Below are 21,762 nucleotides of genomic sequence, written 5' to 3'. Positions count from 1 at the left end.
AGTCTGAACTCTGAGGTTAGACGCAACAGAAAAGACATGTATATGGCACCGTGGTTTTATGTGATGTTAATCCTATTATATGAGAGACAAAAATCCATCATTTCAAAAGTTTCCATTTCTGACAGTGGTTGATAGATAGCCAGTATTCATTATTTCAAAAATAATAGAAGCACTATACCACTGCAAAACAAGCATGAGTGACTTTATTATTATACTATTTTTTTTTATACAATAATCATTATCACCATTTTTTGAATACCTTCGAATCAAATAATCAGTTCGTATCAATCCATAAATCCTGATGAAATGACCAAATGGATAAAAAGAAAAGAGCAGTTGTGTATGACACCAGTCTAAATCTACAGTACAAAAACGTTATGGTGACACTGCCTCCCGTCAGATGAGAAGGACTTGTACCTCCGGGTCCTCATGTTGTTGCTTCCATGTGCAGGACCTTCATGGACTCAGAGATCATAGAGCTGGTGTCAATCTGCCCATAGATCCCCACCAAGAAGGCCTTGTGGAGTAAGATGTCTGCATGCTCTGAGAAGAAAAGCACAATGAAAAAAAAAAAAAAAACATGTTTGCTTTGAGCGTGAATCCTTATATATCTTGAAAACACAGAACAGTTTACTTTCCAACTTGCGAGTTTAGATCCATAATAAGGACCAAGCACAGAAGCTGTGTAGTGCTGCGAAGATAGGACAATCATACCTTGACAGAGCAGCACGTATTCTGGCAGGTTCCTAAGCGCTGTCTGCACCACGTCAAAGTTCCCGCTGCCCATACAGTACATGAAGGTGGGCAGGAAGTCTGCTGCAGTGCTGCAGCACCAACGAAAAAAAAAACAATTCTTACTTAGGACACACAACTCTAAGGAAACATTATTTTACATGAAAGACAACTGAGACAACACGTTACAGATATCACTACAGCAGCATTTGCAGCCAAACATTCCTAGACAACGCATCTATAAATGAATATCCAGCCAGACAACTGGCGCGCTCGCCCTCTAGATTCCAATAAAAATAAGCAGAGAAATCCTAAATTCTGATCTTACCACGGGTTGTTCTGGATACAGCGCAGGGCCAGGCTGAAGGCCATGCTACGACACAACTCCTCAGTAGAACTCATCAGTCTCTGCAGGTCATTCTGAGGGCAGGGAAGGCAATGAAAACCTGTTCACTTATACTGTACAGAGTGGTGCAGCAGAGTGTGTGTTGGGGGATTATTTGTTCATAATAAAGGTGTGTTATTAGAAGGCAAACTTACAGTGAAGTACTGGATGATCTCAGGATTCCTCTTGGACTTGTCCTCCACCTCGGTCAGAACTTCCAGCACGTCTGAAACACAGAGGGGAGCAAAATGTTGGTGAAGTTCAGCAAAATCCCTGAAGTTACGTGTTAAACTGACCTGAGAGTATATTATACGTTAATGACCTTCTATGGCTTCTCCCCTGGAGATCTTCTTCAGGTACTTGGTCATGTCAGCTGCAGTCAGTGGAACGGAGGCTGAGATACTGACCATGGGCAGGGAACCAGAGGACGACTCATCTGATCGGAGGAAACCCAGAGACGTGTCAAAAACACCACATTTAGCGAGCTGGTTGATTTGTATGTATCTGTATGCAGTCAAAATGTATAATTAATATATTATACATTTTTTCATTTGCCAAATTGTTGTGTTCACTTATGTTTTTTCATTCAAGGCAAAGTTTTCACGAGTGGATAAGCTTACCATCTCTGTCCTCTGCAGAGCTGTCAGAGGAGCCAGTCTTCACAGGCAGGGTGAGGCCAGCCAGCAGGGACTTGAGCAGCAGGTCAGGGTGCTCTGACGAGAGCCCCCTAGTGGGACAAACAGAGAAAAACAAGTCACTCCTTCGCTGCTCCACACAATGTGAAATAACAACTAACATTAATGCAATGGTGTTGCCAATCCTAATGTCTCAATAATCATTTAAAAAAAAAAAACCAGTTCAATGACTTACTGAAGGATATCGGAATGCTTCTGTAGATAGGGAATGGCTGTTGCTGCATCGTGGGTAATGTACTTCTGAATGAACTGTACATATTTACTGAAGACGGCCAACGGATGCATACGAGGTCTCCTGAGGTTCTGCAGGGAATATGGACCACAACATTATTAACTCCATGATCAATAAGATAGTTATTTTAATGCACAAAGCAGTTGACCTTGTGGAAATACTAATGTTCTGTGAAAACACATTAGATCTAGTCAAGATATCCAGCCAACCACAGCTGTAAGTGGCAACAATCTATTCTTTCCCCACTTATGAGAAGTCAAATAACTCTGAAACGCTAAAAAGAAAAACACAAGCAAATGTCACCAAACCAACTGGAAAACCCTGAGGCTGATCTGTGAGTGCGTTCCGTGTTCATTCCCTCACCTGCAGGATCTTCATGAAGGAGAGCAGGCAGTCCTGCAGCGCCCTCTGGTGTTCACTGTGGAACACTAACGGCTGCAGCAGCTCCAGGATGGCCAGCACATTGCTGAAGAATGTCAGGTGGTTCTGGCTCCGGAACTCCTGGAAGTTGAGGTGGATGCGTCCGTGGAGAAGCGCTCCGATCATCGGCAAGTGTCTGGAAAGTTAAGAAAGGTAATCTGTGATCATTCTCCAGACGCTCCACCTTACTACAGCCAAGATGAGAACAAAAAACATTCACAGGGTGGTTTTAAATCATGTCAGTGAACGTAGCTACAATCTACCATAAGAGGTGCATGAATTCATATGTGCAACACTAAGTTTGTAATGAACATGGTGTTCACCTGAGGAGGAGGACAGGGTGGGACACAGCCAGCTTCCTGCAGGCCAGGTTAGCGTCTGACATCCGGTTCTCAGCCGACTTTGTGTCTCCCGTATCGCCTAGCAACGTGACCAGACGGTGAACCAGGACGTCGTGCTGAAAGGGAGGGATCACACATCAGTCCTTAAGACCTTAATGACGGCTTCTGTGCCAGCCAATGGCTTTGAGAAACAGTTAAGAGACTGAGCCAGCAGAAGGTCTAGTCTACCTTGCATGTGGTGCCGTCGGCGGCCCCCTCGCTGCTCAGGGTGGCGTCAGGTAAGGTCACGTGCTGGATGACCTCTGGGAAGTGCAGGTAGAGCTGGAGCAGGAGGTTCTGGCACCGCTTACTCATCACACTAAGGAACACACAATGGAGTCAGCTAGCAAACATCAAACAGTTTCCACACAGCAGACAGTCACAACGGTCTCCTACTACAATGCTCTCGTCTGATGTAGGCTTAGTTAGTTGGCTCGTACATGTCAGACCGCATACGAATCAACAGGATTTGTATTCACTGGTCATCACTGGCGGTGTTTTCCATAAACAGCAACAACCTTGACCAAGAGTCAGATTCCACTGTCTCTTCAACAACCATCATGTAATTGGAATAAACATCAGCTAATCTAGCGATGAGCCTTAAAAGAAGAGGCTGTGAGGAGAATGCCTATCACACAGGGAAATGTTTATCCCACACAAGGCCAAAAACAGTCTGCTTTGTAAGAGGGGTTTTAAGCAACCCATGTTTTCAGTCGCAACTATTTGTACAAGACAGCTTAGCTGTGCATAAAAATATTGTAATTGGATAGATAATTTTGCTGCTTGACCTTGGCCAGAGTTTCCCCATTAAAATTGGTTTAATAACCAGAGGCAGACTCATGAAAGAAGGTTTGGCTTCCACAAAGAGAAGTTGCACCCTGATCTCTGACAGGCAGCTAAGTCGGAGCAGGAATCCACAACACAGGCAGCACGTTTAGAGCTGCAGCCCTAATCCTCTTGGCTTTATTATAATACACTGAGCTTTTAAAGAGATCACAGAACACACGACTTCTGGTCGTTTTAATTTCACACCAATAGACCTAATTATTGCCTTTCCCCTGGTCCACACAACGTTGTGTCTGACAGAACATTCAGTCTGTGAATTTCATCTGTTCCGTCTGGGGGTAATCTAGTGATATGGCCCCAAGTTTATCAGCTCAGTTTAAAAGAGGCCAAAGACTAAGTTCAATACTGGGGCTAATTAGGGAGGGTGAAAAATATGTCTAACTAAATGAACTGTGGGCACTTAAGTGAACCTTATGAGACCAAAATATTATGGAGTGTCACGTCTGCTGTTGCTGAAGGAACAGATGGGGTATTGAGAGAGAGGGCGTCTCTGTCTAAAGTAGATCACATATCAACAGATCACCCTGTAAATAGTATTAAACTCCCATTGGACAAGCCTGACTAAGTATGTCAGTCCAAGAGCCAACAACCCACCCATACCTGTCTCCCCATTTCTTTGTGCAGTTGATGAGGTATTCCGAGACGTTCTTCACTCTCTCCAGGTCGCCATGGCAACAGCTGTGGAGCAGGGGCAGCCGTGACTGGATGAGGGAGCAGGAGGTGTGGTCCAGGGTGCTCTTGGCATTGACGGCGGCGTTGGCAGGGGGCGAGGAGTCGCCGCGGCTGTTGAGCTCAGACTCTGATATGATGAGGTCCACCAGACTGATAAGCTCCTCCGGGTTCAACCGCAGGACAAACGTATCTGTCTGTTTCTGGAGAGAGAGGGAGAGAGCACAAGAGAGAAGTGTTGGAAGCAGTCAGGCTGGGGGGGAACAGTGTTCTCTGGTTTGTGTCATGTGACTGGATTCATTGAAGTCTTTATTTGAGGGCTAGACTGGTGTACTGTGCTACCTGTGGGGTCTTCTGGTCCCGGCCCTGCCAGATACGAGGGATGTGACTGCAGGCCCACAGGAAGTCCAGAGCAGAAGATGGGTCCAGTCTGGAGAACAGCATACACAACACCATTACAGAATATTACAATACAACTTTCACTATTTGGGAAACACCGTCAGTGTGACTACTACTGCTGGAGGTAATGATTTGGGATTGATATAGTTACTGACCGCTGGTCTTGCTGCTTGCTGAGAAGAGCACTGATGCACTGATGAAGAGTTGTCCAGTTGGACTGATGGGTCAGCAATGCCAGAAGGTATGGTCTGTAGGAGGGAGTTCCTTTACCCTGGAATAAACCACATGAAGTAAGGTGGTGAAGTACACACACACACACACACACACACACACACACACACACACACACACACCTGCTGAGATTACCTTGTTGAGAGCAAAGAGCAGCTTCCGCTGAAGGTCTGGACACACAGATGTGACCTCAGGGTCAAGAAGTCCCAGCCAATCAACAAGCAGCCCTGAGCTGGACCCAGTCTTTGTCACCTCGGAGCTGCTGCTGAAAGGGAATTGAATAGATCGACAGGCTCAAGGTCAGGCTACATGATTGATGTATCTATACAATCCCTCAGTCAAACAAAGTACTTATTATTAAACATACAATAGTAATATTTCTAAGGCATTACAAAACACATAAAGCCATAAACAGAAGAACAAAATGTTCTCTATGAGATGCCAATGCCACAGTTAACCAGATTTGTATGTTGTTGTTTGAGTAAGGGTAAAAAGGCATGTCTTGAATGATTTAGGCGTGATAGAATTTACATGCTTACTTGTTTGTATCCACCTCCATTTTCACGGCTTGCTCTTCAGTCTCCTGGAGAAGCAGCGCTATCACCATGGCAACAGGGCCTCCGGTGGTAGAGCCGGTCCCCGTCTCTGTTCCAATAGTCATTAGCAAGGCCAGCAGTTCCTCCAAATATGGAGACTTCCCCTCCACTAGCCCCTGTAACACTGGGAACAACAAACAAACAGTACTGAGTGTTACGAGCTGTCGTGATGTGATGGTTGTGCCATTCCCTCAGCTACGGCGGAACATTCAGAAGTAAAAAAAAAAAAAACTAACCTGGTCATGATGCTTGTGATTCAGAGGAAAAATAAAACAGTGTAGGGGCAAGCCAAAAACCACACACCAAAACTATGAACTACCAACTACCATTATCGCATTTCTGCGTAACCTAGATCACCAGCTTGGCCGCAACCAGTTTAAAGTCAAAACATCCTTCATCTGGGCTTGATGGAGAGCTGAGCCCATATTGGACATAAACAAACTGTAAGCCGCTGGTCTGGTTTGGTTTCAGAGAAGAGCTTATAAACTCATAAAGGAACAGGTCAACAAAGGAAAAACAGAGACTCAGAGGCGGCAATGAAACAAACAGATCTGGGGAAATTGAGTAACATCAGCCACCACATCCAAACTGGGGCAGAAATAGTGAGGATAGTTGATGTTCTAGCCGGAGAGAGAGTGAACGACGCACTAAAGTACCATACCTTTGCCTATCAGTTCCGGCTCTGCATTACATCTCTCCCCTGCCTTCAGTGTGGCGATTATGGCCCTCACGGCCACCTCGGAGTCCCTCCGATAAGCCAGGGCCTCAGCCAGGTGGAGGAAGCCTGTACGAACTGCAGAGGATAGGCATAAATCAGTTATCATCACACCGTTAACAGTCGATTACCTGACTATCTGTGACTAGGCCCAAGTATGTGTGTCTGTATCATAAAAATGTACAGTTGAAGTCGGAAGTTTACATACACTTAGGTTGGAGTCATTAAAACTCGATAATTTGTAAGTCGCTCTGGATAAGAGCGTCTGCTAAATGACTTAAATGTAAATGTAAATGTAATTTTCAACCACTCCAGAAAATTCTTGTTAACAAACTATAGTTTTGGCAAGTCGGTTAGGACATCTACTTTGTGCATGACACAAGTAATTTTTCCAACAATTGTTTACAGACAGATTATTCCACTTATAATTCACTGTATCATAATTCCAGTAGGTCAGAAGTTTACATACACTAAGTTGACTGTGCCTTTAAACAGCTTGGATAATTCCAGAAAATTATGTCATGGCTTTAGAAGCTTCTGATAGGCTAATTGACATCATTTGAGTCAATTGGAAGTGTACCTGTGGATGTATTTCAAGGCCTACCTTCAAAGTCAGTGCCTCTTTGCTTGACATCATGGGAAAATCAAAAGAAATCAGCCAAGACCTCAGAAAAAAACTTGTAGACCTCCACAAGTCTGGTTCATCCTTGGGAGCAATTTCCAAATGCCTGAAGGTACTACGTTTATCTGTACAAACAATAGTACACAAGTATAAACACCATGGGACCACACAGCCGTCATACCAATCAGGAAGGAGAAGCATTCTGTCTCCTAGAGATGAACGTACTTTGGTGCGACACGTGCAAATCAATTCCAAACCAACAGCAAAGGACCCTGTGAAGATGCTGGAGGAAACAGGTACAAAAGCATCTATATCCACAGTAAAACGAGTCCTATATCGACATAACCTGAAAGGGCACTCAGCAAGGAAGAAGCCACTGCTCCAAAACCACCATAAAAAAGCCAGACTACGGTTTGCAACTGCACATGGGGACAAAGATCGTACTTTTTGGAGAAATGTCCTCTGGTCTGATGAAACAAAAATAGAACTGTTTGGCCATAATGACAATCGTTATGTTTGGAGGAAAAAGGGGGAGGCTTGCAAGCCAAAGAACACCATCCCAACCGTGAAGCACGGGGGTGGCAACATCATGTTGTGGGGGTGCTTTGCTGAAGGAGAGACTGGTGCACTTCACAAAATAGATGGCATCATGAGGGGGGGGAAATTATGTGGATATATTGAAGCAACATCTCAAGACATCAGTCAGGATGTTAAAGCTTGGTCACAAATGGGTCTTCCAAATGGACAATGACCCCAAGCATACTTCTAAAGTGGGGCAAAATGGCTTAAGGACAACAAAGTCAAGGTATTGGAGTGGCCATCACAAAGCCCTGACTTTAATCCTATAGACAATTTGTGGGCAGAACTGAAAAAGCATGTGAGAGCAAGGAGGCCTACAAACCTGACTCAGTTACACCAGCTCTGTCAGGAGGAATGGGCCAAAATTCACCCAACTTATTGTGGGAAGCTTGTTGAAGGCTACCTGAAACGTTTGACCCAAGTTAAACAATTTAAAGGCAATGCTACCAAACACTAATTGAGTGTATGTAAACTTCTGACCCACTGGGAATGTTATGAAAGAAATAAAAGCTGAAATAAATCATTCTCTCTACTATTTCACATTCTTAAAATAAAGTGGTGATCCTAACTGACCTAAGGCAGGGAATTTCTACTAGGATTAAATGTCAGGAATTGTGAAAAACTGAGTTTAAATGTATTTGGCTAAGGTGTATGTAAACTTCTGACTTCAACTGTATATGTGCAATGGGGTATAATTTTGTACGCAGCCAAGGACATGATAAGGAGCACCCACCATCAGTGAGCCGGTGCTTCTGGGAATACTGTCCAGCGAAGGACTTGAGCAAGGGCCGCAGCGGCCCCGCCTCCACGGCCGGGTTCTCCAACCATGTCATCATCTCCATGACAGCCTTGAAGAAGAGAGAGGAGAAGGCCACGTCCTGCGACACCAGCCGCTGAGTAGAAGAGATGGAGGAAGAGCGAGAGGAGGAGAAAAATACAACCCAATACATTCACATCTGTTTGGTGTAATGACAGACATGCATGTATTCTGTCGTAGTGGTGACTGATGAAACACATACATATAGGCTACAGAGAAAGACAGAGATTCAGCACTGTTTAGAAGGACAGCAGAGTAAATCAATCATACCTGGTAGAGGTGCAGCTGGCGCAGCATGGGGCAGGACAGGGCGTGGCTGCGGTTCATGGCCATGACAAGGGCCCCGGCGTGGGCAGAGCTGAGCAGGGCAGTCAGGGCCTGTAGGAGACGCACTGACATCCCACCCTGCTGGGGTTGCCCCCCCTGTCTGGCACGCACCAGCTCTTGGGCCAGAGCCTGCTGCAGGGCCAAGGAGAGGGGCCGGGGAGGGGGGCTGGGCCTGCGGTGGTCCACCTTCAGAGGGAACATCTGTGGAGACAAAGGCAGAATTATTAAACCCTCAGTCAGCACTCTGAAAAACAGGTGGTAGATCTGACTATAGTACTAACCAAACAACTCTGTCAGCTAGGATAATCAATCACTTCACTGTAGGCTACTTGTGCAGTTATGATTAAAAAAGCCTTGTGTGTCTGTTTTATCAGACAAACTACAAGAAAATGGTTGATGAAATCAGAGAGAAAAAACAACTTGCTCCATAAACTTCAAAAAGACTTCAGACAGGTATTAATGTGTCATCAATCTCCAGGCAGAGATATATTCCTACCTGAAGCAACATGCCGGTGAGGTCATCCTCAGGCCCAATCACTGGGATCTGATTGGCTCTCATCTTCAAGGAGCCACTAGGAGTTTCCACGGTAACTTTGGCTCTGTTCACCTCAGTACTATCTGTAAGGTTAAACGTCATAGTCTTCGGTTATTGACAGGTAAAAATACCAAAACTGTGTTTTTACTGGGCTGTTCCAAAACTTTTATAAGAAAGGTAACACAGAGAGGCATAAACAAATGTAATCACGTAGTACTAGTAGTAAGAGACTGTATGGGGTGGCAGGTAGCCTGGCGGGTAGGAGTGTTGGGCCAGTAACCGAAAGGTTGCTGGATCGAATCCCGAGCTGACAAGGTACAAATCTATCGTTCTGCCCCTGAGCAAGGCAATTAACCCACTGTTCCCCGGGTGCCGAAGACGTGGATGTCGATTAAGGCAGCCCCTCCACACCTCTCTGATTCAGAGGGGTTGGGTTAAATGCGGAAGACACATTTCAGTTGAATGCATTCAGTTGTACCACTGACTAGGTATCCCCATTTCCCTGACTGACCTCTGCGAGGAGGGAGAGAGGAGCTGAGCAACCCGTGGAAAGTGTGCCCCCCTGTGGCGCCTCGCTCATGCTGCACCTCCACCAGATGAGCCATGTAGTCTGTAGCACAGGACATACAGAAACATCAGGAATAGAGAACATACCGTCAGCGCTAAATAGTCAGATTTATGCACAGAATCTTCAGGAATAAATCCTATGAGCACTAGCTACATAACTGAGGCAAACATTATCCACATGGAATAGATATAGTGTAGTAGGACAGTTTGTGGTCAAGCTCTCTCACTCTTGTCCATGATGTTCTGTTCCAGTGTCTGTGAGTCGTGAGATACGGCCTGGTCCAGGTACTGCAGCAGTTTACTCATACTGGACACGGGGATGCCAAACGACTGAACAAACAGCAGCAGCTGCTGGGGCTCCAGATCCTGCAGCGCTGCAGAGGACAGACATTGTACCATAAATACCAGAATTATATTTTTATATACGGTAGTATTTTACTCTGTTAGACCTACACCATATTCCCTTCTACCTGCATGTATTTAATGTGTTTGGACTTGTACCTGCATCCACCAATCGTGAAACCTCTGACCGGATCATCCTCAGCTTCAACCAATCAGGTAGCAACAGGGCCTCCTCGGAGGTGTCCACCAGGAAGGCGGTGGGGAGGGGTTTCTTGTCGGGGAACCAGATGTCCAGGAGGTTGAAGAAGTCACTCTCCTCTGAGAACAGAGACACATGAATCATACTATACACTGAAAACACACACTAAGGTACAGTTAGACAGGCCATGTTTGTAACAACAAGTGTGGTATTCAGATATACATACCTTTGGGTGGCCCGAGCGTCAGGAGAATGACCATGGCATGGACCACCAGAATGTGCATGGTGGCCGTCTCCCCTGTGGTCCAACGCAGAAACACCTGGTCCTGAGATTCTGACTATAAAGTTCAATAGTCAAAGGTCAAAGGAGTAATGTGATTTCAGTGACAACTGTATTGACAGCAAGCACCTCTAGTTGAAATGATCGCTAAGGGTCTACCAATATGAAACCATCTTCCATTTAGATGTAGAAAATGTGAGGTTACCCCCACCCCCTCCCATTAATGATCCAATCCTCACCCAGCTGTAGAGGTCCTCTCCCTCCTTGGTCTTCCTCATCCTCCTGATGTAGCTGGAGAAGATGGAAATGAGGGCTGAGAGCACAGCGTCTGACTCGGGCCGGCAGGAGTACTTGGAGAACAGGCTGTTCATGATGGTGGAACGCTCGACAATCAGACGGGCCACATCCTAGAGGATCCCAAATCAAACCCACCTCAGTATCTAACTATGAAGGCAATGTTCAGTAGGGATGAAAACGTTTTGAAACGTTTTGAAACGACCTGAACTTGTTAAATAAGAACACAGACTTTAGTTCTCCGTGCAAAACGTTTCGCTACGGGGTGCTTGACTGAACACACAAACCAGGTAAATAATCGGAGGTATGACTGAGGATAAGAGGTGTCAGGGCTACCAGAGCGAGGTCATTGTGAGATGCCTGCTCCTCCACTGGTGCATGCTGGGACAGGTAGATGAGGTAGGCGCTGATGGTCTGTGGGTCTGTCTCCATGTGGATGGCCTGGGGAAGAACAGAAACACAACATTCTTATCACATCCCTTCAACGAAAAAAAAACTGTCAGCTTCAACCTGACAATGAGGCTAAATACGGTTCACATTGGTACGAACGATCTAGACCAGTTCCCTACTGACCTGTTGCAGAGCGGTGGAGGTCATTCCCCGGACGCTGTCGAACAGGGGCAGCTTGGGAAGGTCCTGTAGGAGCCACTGGTATCCTGGCAGGAGCTCAGCATCTCTGGAGTCCTCCTCCATGGGCTGGTCCCTCTCCTCTCCATCCTTCAGACCCCCCTCAGTCAGCACCAGAGACAGACCCTGAACAACAGCAGAACAACCAAAGAAGATGAATACATCTCCTCAGAAAATCAATGAAACACTCATATTAGTGTGTGTCCTGTCTCTTATAATGTACCTTCATAGCCAGGACTCTTGATGCCACTTGAGAAGAGCTGAGGCGGCGCAGGAAGTAGTCCAACACCTCACACGTGGTCTGTTCGTCAGCTTTAGGACCCAACAGCAGATCCTGCAGCCGTCCAAGGAGCTGCCTCTGCTTTTGTTGCCTCTGGTGTAGTGAGAGAGACAAGAGAAAAAATTGCATTTTTTTTCATCTCAAAGTGTATCCTTTGAGATGCTGGAGTCAGTGATTTCTCTGACCACAAAAGCCATTCAGAACAAACAAAAATATGATCGTTGTTGAGAAACGTAAGCATACTTGTCTTTTCTTGGCTCTCTGCTCTTTGCTCTCTCCTTCCTCGTCATCCTCGATGGGCAAGTTGTCATCTGCAGCATCGTGAAGCAGGAATTCACACAGGCACTGCACGGGCAGCACGTCTAAGGACCCCTCACTGGACTGCACCAGATCAGCCAGCCAGGGCATTGACTGAGAGGAGGCCTGGGGAAAACATAGAACACAGTTGTAGAGTTCCTTCCAGAGAGAATACTTTCTTTTGGCAAGAGAGGATGTGCTCTTGTTTACCTGTCTCTGGATGATGTTGAGCAGGAAGTCAGGGTTGCGAGAGCGACAGAGGAGGTGACCCAGGCGAAGGGACTGGTTAAGGCTCTTCACTTGCTCCTGGACTGCGGGTGGGGGTTTGCGAGGGGGGCCCCTAGAAAAAAGAAACAAGTAAGATTACCACTTATTATCAAATGAATGAAAATGGGTCAGTTTCCCAGACCCAGATTAAGCCGCCATGGCCTTAAAAGACCATTCAATGGAGATTCTCCACTTAGTATGCTTTTTTAAAGTCTAGGACCAGACTTAATCTGTGTCTAGGAACAGTCCCTAAAAGTAGTCTACAAGGTGCAGGTATAAAGCAGGAGTATTACTGTGGGTCCAGACTGGTGAGCTGGGACAGCAGCAGGCTGTTGCTCTCTGTGATGGTCTGCTTGGTGGAGGCAGCCGCCAGGTGGCTCTCGAAGGCCAGGATCTCCTGCTTCTCTCTCTGGGACACCTGCATCTCCCGGTTGATCATCTCTGTCTTGGTCTCCTCATCGGCCACCGTGCATGGAGGGTAGGAGTAGTTACTGCCAAGCAGGAAAAAGGGGGAGGAGAAAGATAAGGTTCGTTGAGTAGTTAGTCTGGTATGTGTTGGGTTTAAACAGATAAACGTTTCATACATGTGACTTACTTTGTCATGACCATCTCCATGAGCATTTTCAGTGTGGGATAGCCATCCCAGGCAGCCAAGCCTGGAGAGAAATACATGGTTGATTGTAACAAAAGGTCAGACTTGTTGCTAAGGTTCTAATATATATACACTGATGATTTGTAGGGAAACCTGATTGAGACTCATACCTATTTGCTGTGGATTGAAAGCGGCCACCACAAGTAGCAGGAGCCACGCTTTCCAGTAGAGTGTGGCTATCGCCAGGTTCGGAGGAGTATAGCTTGAAAAATATCAAACGTGTTATTTACAGAAAACAAACATCAACTCAAAGCTAGCTGGCAAGTTGGTTAATTACACTAAAAGAGAGCAGCATACCCCGCAGGAAGCTGAATGTTCTCTGGGTGGTGGTAGGTGCACAGGTTCAGCACTGCGTCAATCAGCTGGAGCCGCTCTACTCTCAACACATCCAGATCTACAAAAGCAAAACCAGGAAACAAGCGAAATATCCCTCTTGATGTAAAGCCAAATAAACAAAGTTCCCTCAATGTCATCTCTTTTCATGAAAATGTTAACTACTGTAAGTAAACTCCGCTTACCCATTGCTGTTGCAGATGTTGTACCATCAGACTGGACCCCGGCCGCCCTCTTCACCAGGTGGTCCGCCAGCTCCATGGCGTCGGCCGGGCCCAGGGGCAGGTCACGGGACAGTCCGATGACCAGGATACGCATCAGAGTGTCCTCCAGCAGAGGCACTTCAGAGCACAGCCGCAGGAAGAAACTGGCGGAGGTAAAACATTTAAGTGACGTTAACGGAGCAGGAAAAGACAGCAGGGACAGACAGCAGGGATGGACAGACAGCAGGGATGGACAGACAGCCATAAATAAAACTAATCTAAAACAAAGGTTGGGAAGAGATGCTCACTTTCTGTCGCTCTCAGGGGGCCAGTTATCCCACTTGTAGTAGGTCTCTGGTTGCTCTGTGAAAAGCACCTTGTGAAGACTGGGGAAAAGAAACACAAGTATATTTTCACTACATGGGTAGAAGGATTATCTTAAGTAACTATTGTAGGATGTTTATTAGCTCCTCCTATGTTTATCTTTTTGAACAATCAAAGTGGCACGAAAACTCCCAAACGCATACCAGTGTATATAGTCCTTGGATGGCACTTTGGCAATAGTGGGAACAACAGAGTGAAGCCACCACACAGCATCCCTCTGAATGGCAGCGATATTATTCTGAAAGGATCTCAGACCATCCAGATCTGAAACAGACAAAAGGGATGTTCAAAATGCCCACATCGACGACAACCAGAGAACTACAAGAACTTACTCTTCTTCTCTCCTTTGTCCCACGCAACGCCAGCCTCCTTGACCTGAGCTGTGATGCCCAGCATCATGGAGCACGTGAGCAGGTCTGTCACCTGGATCACAAAGCGTTCCTGTGGAAAACAGACAGAGAGCATGAGCTCAGATCCACAGAGAACACGTAGAAGTTATTCATCTGTGAATAGGCACAGAAGGGCATATAACTAGGTATGGGGTGAGTTATTTAATGGTACAGGAGACCGAGACGAGGTGGGAGTAATATAAAGATCGTGAGCTCACTTTGAACTCCATGTCGACGTAGGTGGCCTCCTTCCTTTCCTGCATCAGACCCAGGCAGAAGGACTGGAAGTTGATCTCGTGCTTGGTCTGTTTGATGATCTCTCGCAGCAATGCTCGAGAGGCACGCAGGTAATCATCCTTATTGGTCAGCAGGTCCTGGAACACCATGGCCAGGAACTAAGTACAGGATCAGAAGGGAGAGGACAGCTTTAAGCGGTTTCCAAACAACATCTCCTTCTTGTGTTTCAGTTATTCAAAATAAAGTAAAAGTGTGATCAATCCGAGAAAAAAAAAACGTGCACTTCAATCCAAAGCCAATAAAGCTTATACAGGTCCATTTCTGAACCCGGGCTCGACATTAAATGTTTTAATCGTCCGAAAGCTGAAGTCACATGTCAACATGCGAGCGCGCGCGCGCACGCCCCCCCCCCCCCCCCCCCCCCCAAAAGTCTAACACCATCGGCCAAAAGGGCATAACAACGGGAAGTAGGGGTGCTGAGGATGCTGCAGCACCCCCTGAAAAATCAGAATGTAGTGTACTGGGCCTTTAATACTGGTTTGAAGACTGCTAAGACTGCTAAGCATTTGGATCGCATGCTACAGGAGGAACGAGCAAAATCGTGACATAGACAAAAGATATTTAGGGAGACAAATCTTTTCGAATAGCCTATTCCCCTCAGGTGGAGCTGTGGCACAAAATAAATGTGTAGCAGCCTAGGCCTATCTGGCCATCTGTGTGTCTGTGAGCGGGCAGATGGAGCGAGTGACACAGTCAACGAGCCATGCTGGCTGTGCTCTTGTTGCGTCATGTGATGGGATGTAACTTATCATGGGCTCTGCTTTCCTCAGAACTGGATAATTACAAACTGATTCGCATATATTCCCTCATCTTCCTCTCTTATTAGGCCTAGGCTACTTTATACATTGTAGGTAGGTTGCACACACTGTATCATTTCTTTCATAAGCTTTCCTCAGCTGTAGCATACGTTTTTTTGGACTCATCGTTAGATTTTTCGATCTCGGTATCGTTCGCTCAATTTCACTCTGTGGCCTAAAATAAATCTGTGATTGAGAATAGCATAGACTCCGACTTCCAGAATTATTCCCATTTAAAAGCTGCAACTTTAGGACATTTAAATACTTTATTAGAATAGTTTGGAAAACAGTCTTCATAACTTTAATTGGACTTAATGCTTTATGATACTTTAATTAGTTGGTCCGCAACTTTTTTCCCCCAACCTCACATGGATCATTTCTGTCTTTTAATTCTTTGCTCAACTGTAAGGTTTGTTCAAATTACTAATTTGATCTTTATATCTTGCTATTATTTTTTATCTCTCTCATTATTACCTTAGGCCTCCCCTGTTTTGGAGTTATTTAAAAGCAACTTAAAAACTTTGTGATCATGAAATAGCACGACAGGAGAAATCGAGCAAGTCATATTTATATCAAATGAAAATGTGGGCTTCTATAACAATAAGACACTGGAGTGTCCTCTATATAAATAGACTTTGGCTATTGTCCCAGATCATCTGACATTCGAGAGAGAGAAGAATATATATATTCTGACTGGATATTTTGTGCTGCTTTGGTCAGACTCTTACACCTCGATCACACCGACAGCATCTTTAGTACAACAGAAGTACATTCCTGGACCGCTGCGTATGCCTTGCAGCATTACGTTGTAGAGGCAGTAGAGGCAGTTGCAGAGGCAGTTGCAGTGCTTTCTGTGTGGTGTAGAGGCAGTTGCAGTGCTTTCTGTGTGGTGCATATGTTGGATTTATCAAACGTATGCAAACATTTTTATGCGTAGAGGGCTTGACAGAAATGGTAGTACTTTTGTTGCACACATATCCAGATGTTGTAGCATCTTGCGTAACGATGCTGTTGGTGTGATTGAGGCGTTAGCTCTGTCTACATAGTTCTCTTGCTTTGTGTAAATAAAACATATTGATTGAAATAGGCTTTAGCAAATAGGAATATAGGCAATTTACTCAGAATGTCAATTGTTTGATATTGTGATTTTTTTTACTTGTCCATTCGGACAACTAAAATCTATATTCTGGGTGACCAACATCCAATCTTTATATATATTTTTGTATTTCCCCCGGACAAGCCTTCATTTCGAGCACTGTGAACCACATACATTTACTTTCCCCACAGTAACAAAAAAAGTTTTTCCCCCCCAGCTGTCTTGTCAGCATGGAATACTCCCTCACCTTAGGGGCCTGCTCTGGGCTGTGCTGGAGCAGTGTGTGAAGGACTTGCATGTTGTTGGGGTTCCTGGCATTGGACAGCTCGTTGAAGATCACCAGCTTCACCATAGTTCCCAGGTTGTCTTTGTGTGCATTCAGTAGCTCCCTGGTAATCAAAGGCCAGACAGCACAGTTAAGTGTATGAATAAAGCGTTCTGCACAAAGGCTTTTGAAATATAAATGGTCCCCTATAGGATGTTCAAACTAACAACATTGAACACATCAACTATGTTGATATGCAACAACTTGTTAGGGTTGAGGTTTGGATTGAACCAGGATGAGGACAGGAAGCCAGGGTTAGGGTAATGGTTTGTGGTTGAGGCCCCTGGGTACTTAGTTGAACATCTATAAAACATGTGTAGGGGACTATCCAAACTAAACAATCACATAGCCATAAGAGAGGACCTGCAGACCTGACACAGAGCATGTAGTGATTGAGGATGACTTTAGGTTTCAGGCGGATCTTGATGAGGTTGGAGATCACCTCCATGTCGTCCGCTCCATGGGAGTTGCAGTTCATACAGAGAGACATGAGAAGGTCCTGAGCTGGACGGGTCAGCTGCAGAGACAAAAGGCTTCATTATACAGAACAGAACACTAGTTCACTATCAGATTTAATTTCATGCAAACAGATGCATTTACATGTTAGATTTGAGGCTGGAAGGAGATGGCTCTAATGTCCACTTCAGACCACGATTGGTAATGAATTGAGGATTCCTGTTAACTAGTGAAGGTGATGTGGGTAGCTGAGTGTTACTCCTCCTCTCACCTTTGGATTCTGCAGCCACATCTCCAGCCTCTGCACAGCCATAAGCCGCACCTCCTTGTAGCCACAGGTGGCAGTGAGCAGACGCAGCAGGTTACGGGACACATTGTCCATGGGCTGCCTGCGGTTCAACTGGTCCTTCAGGACATCTAGAACATAGTCCTCCACACTCTCAGACAGCTCCTCGTACCTACAACGAGATGAAGAGTGAATGAACACAAACTGTCCAATAAACGGATCGGTCTAAGTAGAAGCAGCCAGACAATACAGGCAGGCAATCAATATGTTACTGCTACTGTAAATGTAGTATCCTATGCCTAAATACCTTGGCATAACTTGTCCATCATCTTCAGGACTAAGTTTCTCCTCAGCAATCAGCAATTCAGTCTGGCTGTCATCCTCATCTGGGGTGGAGGGGTGAGGACTGCTCCCTGGAAAGTTGACATTTTAGTAATTTAGCAGACGCTCATATCCAGAAAAGCAATTAAGGTTAAGTGCCTTGCTCAAGGGCAAAGACAGACTTTTCACCTAGTCAGCTTGGGGATTCGAACCAGCAACCTTTCGGTTGCCTAGCTCTTAACCGCTAGGCTACCGCCCAATGTTAAATGACGTGGTAATGATTAAGAGTCAAATCCATTGTCACAAGATTCACACCTGAACAAACCGGTAGGTACATAGAGTTGAAGTCAGAAGTTTACATACACCCTAGCCAAATACATTTAAACTCAGTTTTTCACAATTCCTGACATTTAATCCTAGTAAAAAGTCCCTGTCTTAGGTCAGTTAGAATCACCACTCTATTTTAATAATGTGAAATGTCAGAAAAATAGTAGAGAATGATTTTTTCCAGCTCTTATTTATTTCATCACATTCCCAGTGGGTCAGAAGTTTACATACACTCAATTAGTGTTTGGTAGCAATCCACAAGCTTCCCACAATAAGTTGGGTGAATTTTGGCTCATTCCTCCTGACAGAGCTGGTGTAACTGAGTCAGGTATGTAGGCCTCCTTGCTCACACACGCTTTTTCAGTTCTGCCCACAAATTGTCTATAGGATTGAAGCCATTTGTGACCAAGCTTTAACTTCCTGACTGATGTCTTGAGATGTTGCTTCAATATATCCACATAATTTTCCTTCCTCGTGATGCCATCTATTTTGTGAAGTGCACCAGTCCCTCCTGCAGCAAAGCACCCCCACAACATGATGCTGCCACCCCCGTGCTTCACAGTTGGGATGGTGTTCTTTGGCTTGCAAGCATTCCCCTTTTTCCTCCAAATATAATGATGGTCATTATGGCCAAACAGTTATATTTTTGTTTCATCAGACTAGAGGACATTTCTCCAAAAGGTACAATCTTTGTCCCCATTTGCAGTTGCACACCGTAGTCTGGCTTTTTTTATGGCGGTTTTGGAGCAGTGGCTTCTTCTTTGTTGAGCGGCCTTTCAAGTCATGTCGATATATGACTTGTTTTACTGTGGATATAGATACGTTTGTACCTGTTTTCTCCAGAATCTTCACAGGGTCCTTTGCTGTTGTTCTGGGATTGATTTGCACTTGTCGCACCAAAGTACGTTCATCTCTAGGAGACAGAACACGTCTCCTTCCTGAGCGGTATGACGGCTGCGTGGTCCCATGGTGTTTATACTTGCGTACTATTGTTTGTACAAATGAACATGGTACCTTCAGGCATTTTGAAATTGCTCCCAAGGATGAACCAGACTTGTGGAGGTCTACAAGTTTTTTTCTGAGGTCTTGGCTGATTTCTTTTGATGTTCCCATGATGTCAAGCAAACAGGCACTGAGTTTGAAGGCCATGAAATACATCCACAGGTACATCTCCAATTGACTCAAATTATGTCAATTAGCCTATCAGAAGCTTCTAAAGCCATGACATAATTTTCTGGCATTTTCCAAGCTGTTTAAAGGCACAGTCAACTTAGTGTATGTAAACTTCTGACCTACTGGAATTGTGATACAGTGAATTATAAGTGAAATAATCTGTCTGTAAACAATTGTTGGAAAAATTACTTGTGTCATGCACAAAGTAGATGTCCTAACCGACTTGCCAAAACTATAGTTTATTAACAAGAAATTTGTAGAGTGGTTGAAAAACAAGTTTTAATGACTCCAACCTAAGTGTATGTTTGTAAACTTCCGACTTCAACTGTACATACAGTACTATACCTGCACTGATATCTCCACCGGAACGGCCAGTGTCAGTCTGCAACTGCAGCAGCATACTCTTTGGAGGCATTTTGGTACTGAAGGCAGTCTGGATATTGTCCACAAAATCCTTACAATGGGAACTGTCTACCCAAATTCGCTCCCCCAAAGAGTCCTCAATGTACACCTGAAAAGAACAAGAACACGTTAAAGAGCACACAACAGTGGTAATAATGCAGCTAGAATATAAACAGAAATCCAATAGGAATTATGAGTGGTTCTCACTTTGACAAAGATCTCTGGCCAGTTCTCATCCTCCTCATAGGCTGCCATCAGCAGGTTGCAGGCTAGCACAGACACCAGACTGTTGCCCTTTGCTTTGAAGTTGATGGAGGCATCCCGGCGAAGGAGACTGCACAAGGCCTGTACGCGCACAGATAGAGAAAGTCATGAACCAATCTGTATAACAATGGCATGGAACTGATTGTAAAATGTTGGGTTTCAAATCTCACCTCAATAATGCCTTCAGTGGCGAAGAGATTGGGCTTAATCTTGGCCAGGAACATGAGGCTGAGGTATAGTGTTATGTCAGGTTTAGCCCGGTTCATCTTCAGCTGTTTGACAGCTCCACAGAGCACCCCTTCAATGCGATCATCATTTCCATCCTGCTCTGCATTCTCAATCTCATCCAGGAGCACTGCTGGGGGGACTGCAAGAGAACCATTGTGTTAATAATATGCACAGTCACAGGATTCACCACTACCTATTCCACTGAAAAGAATATTTGAATTGAAACTGTTTCCTACCTTCTATGGGCACCACTGAGGGCTCCTTGATCGAAGGCGATATAGCCCTTTTGTCCACTGCTGCCACATCAGCCAGTCGTCCTAGGGCGCTGACAGGAGGGGTAGAGGAGATCTTGGGGCGCTTCACGAGGCCGGACAGGCCAGAGGAGGATGGAAGTGACGAGGAAGTCTCTCGTTTACGGTCAGTGGGTAAGGTGGACGCTGGCTTAAGGAGAACTGCAGGTGCTTTGGACTCTCCGCCACTCTTTGACCCCAATGCTATGAAATCTCCAGGAGGAGGGTGACCTATTGGCAACATTTGGAAGAGAAACACTTGTAATATTATTGTATGTTTGACAAAAGTTAGATAAAGTGAGTGCACATAGCTAGATACTGTACATACCTGAGGGCTTTGCAGCACTAGGCCGCCTGATCGTTGTAGGCTTGGGACGATTCATCATGTACACTCACTGCCAAATCATCATGTACTGTGTGTGCAGAGATTTCAACATGAGACACACAGATAGCTAGTTAGCATAGCTACCTGGAAACTGGTCGGTAAATAATTATCTCATCTCAACATCGAAGCTGCCTATTTGTAAAGCATTTTTACATCAAGATAACGGATTTATCCCCGAAAAGTGCCTAAAACCTTTGGCATTTGTCAAACTGAAAGGGCTAAGTAGCAGCTATTAGCTCGCCAACTAACGTTAATGTTATTATGAAGCATTATAGACAGCGGCTACCTAAGGTTACCGGTATGTGAGTTAGCTAGTAGCTAGCTACAAGCAATTACATCGGCAAAAAGCTGGTTAGATGAACAACTAAGCGTTAGTTCGTTTCCAATATGCATGGGTACTTATGACTGACTGTTGCAATTGCAAACTATTGAATATCAAAAAGAAATAGACTCGTTCTCACTTCCATGTTGATTTCCCGAGCGGAAGTTCCCGCGTCTCGAACGGAAGTCCCGCCTGTGCAAGGGTGAGCGATGAAAAACATCAAAAATGTGCTGGTACTGTGTAGATCACAAACTAAATTAAGATTAGGCTATAGGCTAATAAGGATAGAAACATCTGCATTTTGTTATTAATCAAAATGTATTTAGATATTTTTCATTCAAATCATGTATGACTAATGTTCCCATTGTAATTGTATTTATCCTATAATGTAATTTCCCCAGTTTCACAAGTAGGCCTAGGCCAAGTGTAAATAATGTCTCTGGCAGTGGTTGTTGTTATGGGTGGCACTATTTGCCTGAAAGCTTTGGAAAAGGAATAA

General features: G+C 45.0%; 1 protein-coding gene across 2 annotated transcripts; it reads right to left on the bottom strand.

The window, feature by feature from the left end:
- Positions 1–181: 181 nt before the first annotated feature.
- Positions 182–21,456, bottom strand: LOC129830175 (integrator complex subunit 1-like). 2 transcript variants are annotated; one of them, XM_055892512.1, is made up of 48 exons: positions 21,403–21,456; positions 20,885–20,969; positions 20,503–20,787; positions 20,209–20,405; positions 19,982–20,119; positions 19,718–19,883; positions 17,859–17,964; positions 17,537–17,723; positions 17,181–17,326; positions 16,732–16,873; positions 14,513–14,689; positions 14,238–14,346; positions 14,049–14,169; positions 13,830–13,907; positions 13,504–13,685; positions 13,283–13,379; positions 13,096–13,187; positions 12,929–12,989; positions 12,627–12,824; positions 12,277–12,406; positions 12,013–12,192; positions 11,713–11,862; positions 11,436–11,615; positions 11,199–11,303; positions 10,808–10,975; positions 10,515–10,626; positions 10,249–10,407; positions 9,975–10,121; positions 9,692–9,790; positions 9,142–9,263; positions 8,589–8,846; positions 8,235–8,394; positions 6,247–6,378; positions 5,529–5,709; positions 5,125–5,254; positions 4,914–5,029; positions 4,702–4,789; positions 4,291–4,562; positions 3,034–3,163; positions 2,788–2,921; positions 2,408–2,600; positions 1,988–2,115; positions 1,738–1,844; positions 1,440–1,553; positions 1,273–1,343; positions 1,061–1,152; positions 715–824; positions 182–543 (listed from the first exon to the last, which is right to left on the bottom strand). In XM_055892512.1, exons 2-48 carry the CDS (start codon positions 20,940–20,942, stop codon positions 428–430), a joined length of 6,624 nt encoding a protein of 2,207 aa, XP_055748487.1. In that variant the 5' UTR covers positions 20,943–20,969; positions 21,403–21,456; the 3' UTR covers positions 182–427. The 2 variants fall into 2 exon arrangements, with proteins under 2 accessions (XP_055748487.1, XP_055748495.1); XM_055892520.1 differs by lacking the exon at positions 21,403–21,456 and having other exon boundaries at positions 5,125–5,251; positions 20,885–21,396.
- Between the last annotated feature and the right edge of the window lie 306 nt (positions 21,457–21,762).

This window comes from Salvelinus fontinalis, chromosome 2 (assembly GCF_029448725.1).
Source record: "Salvelinus fontinalis isolate EN_2023a chromosome 2, ASM2944872v1, whole genome shotgun sequence".
Lineage (NCBI taxonomy): Eukaryota > Metazoa > Chordata > Actinopteri > Salmoniformes > Salmonidae > Salvelinus > Salvelinus fontinalis.
The sequence above is the reverse complement of the archived record's forward strand: the minus strand, read 5'-3'. Positions and strand labels throughout refer to the sequence as shown.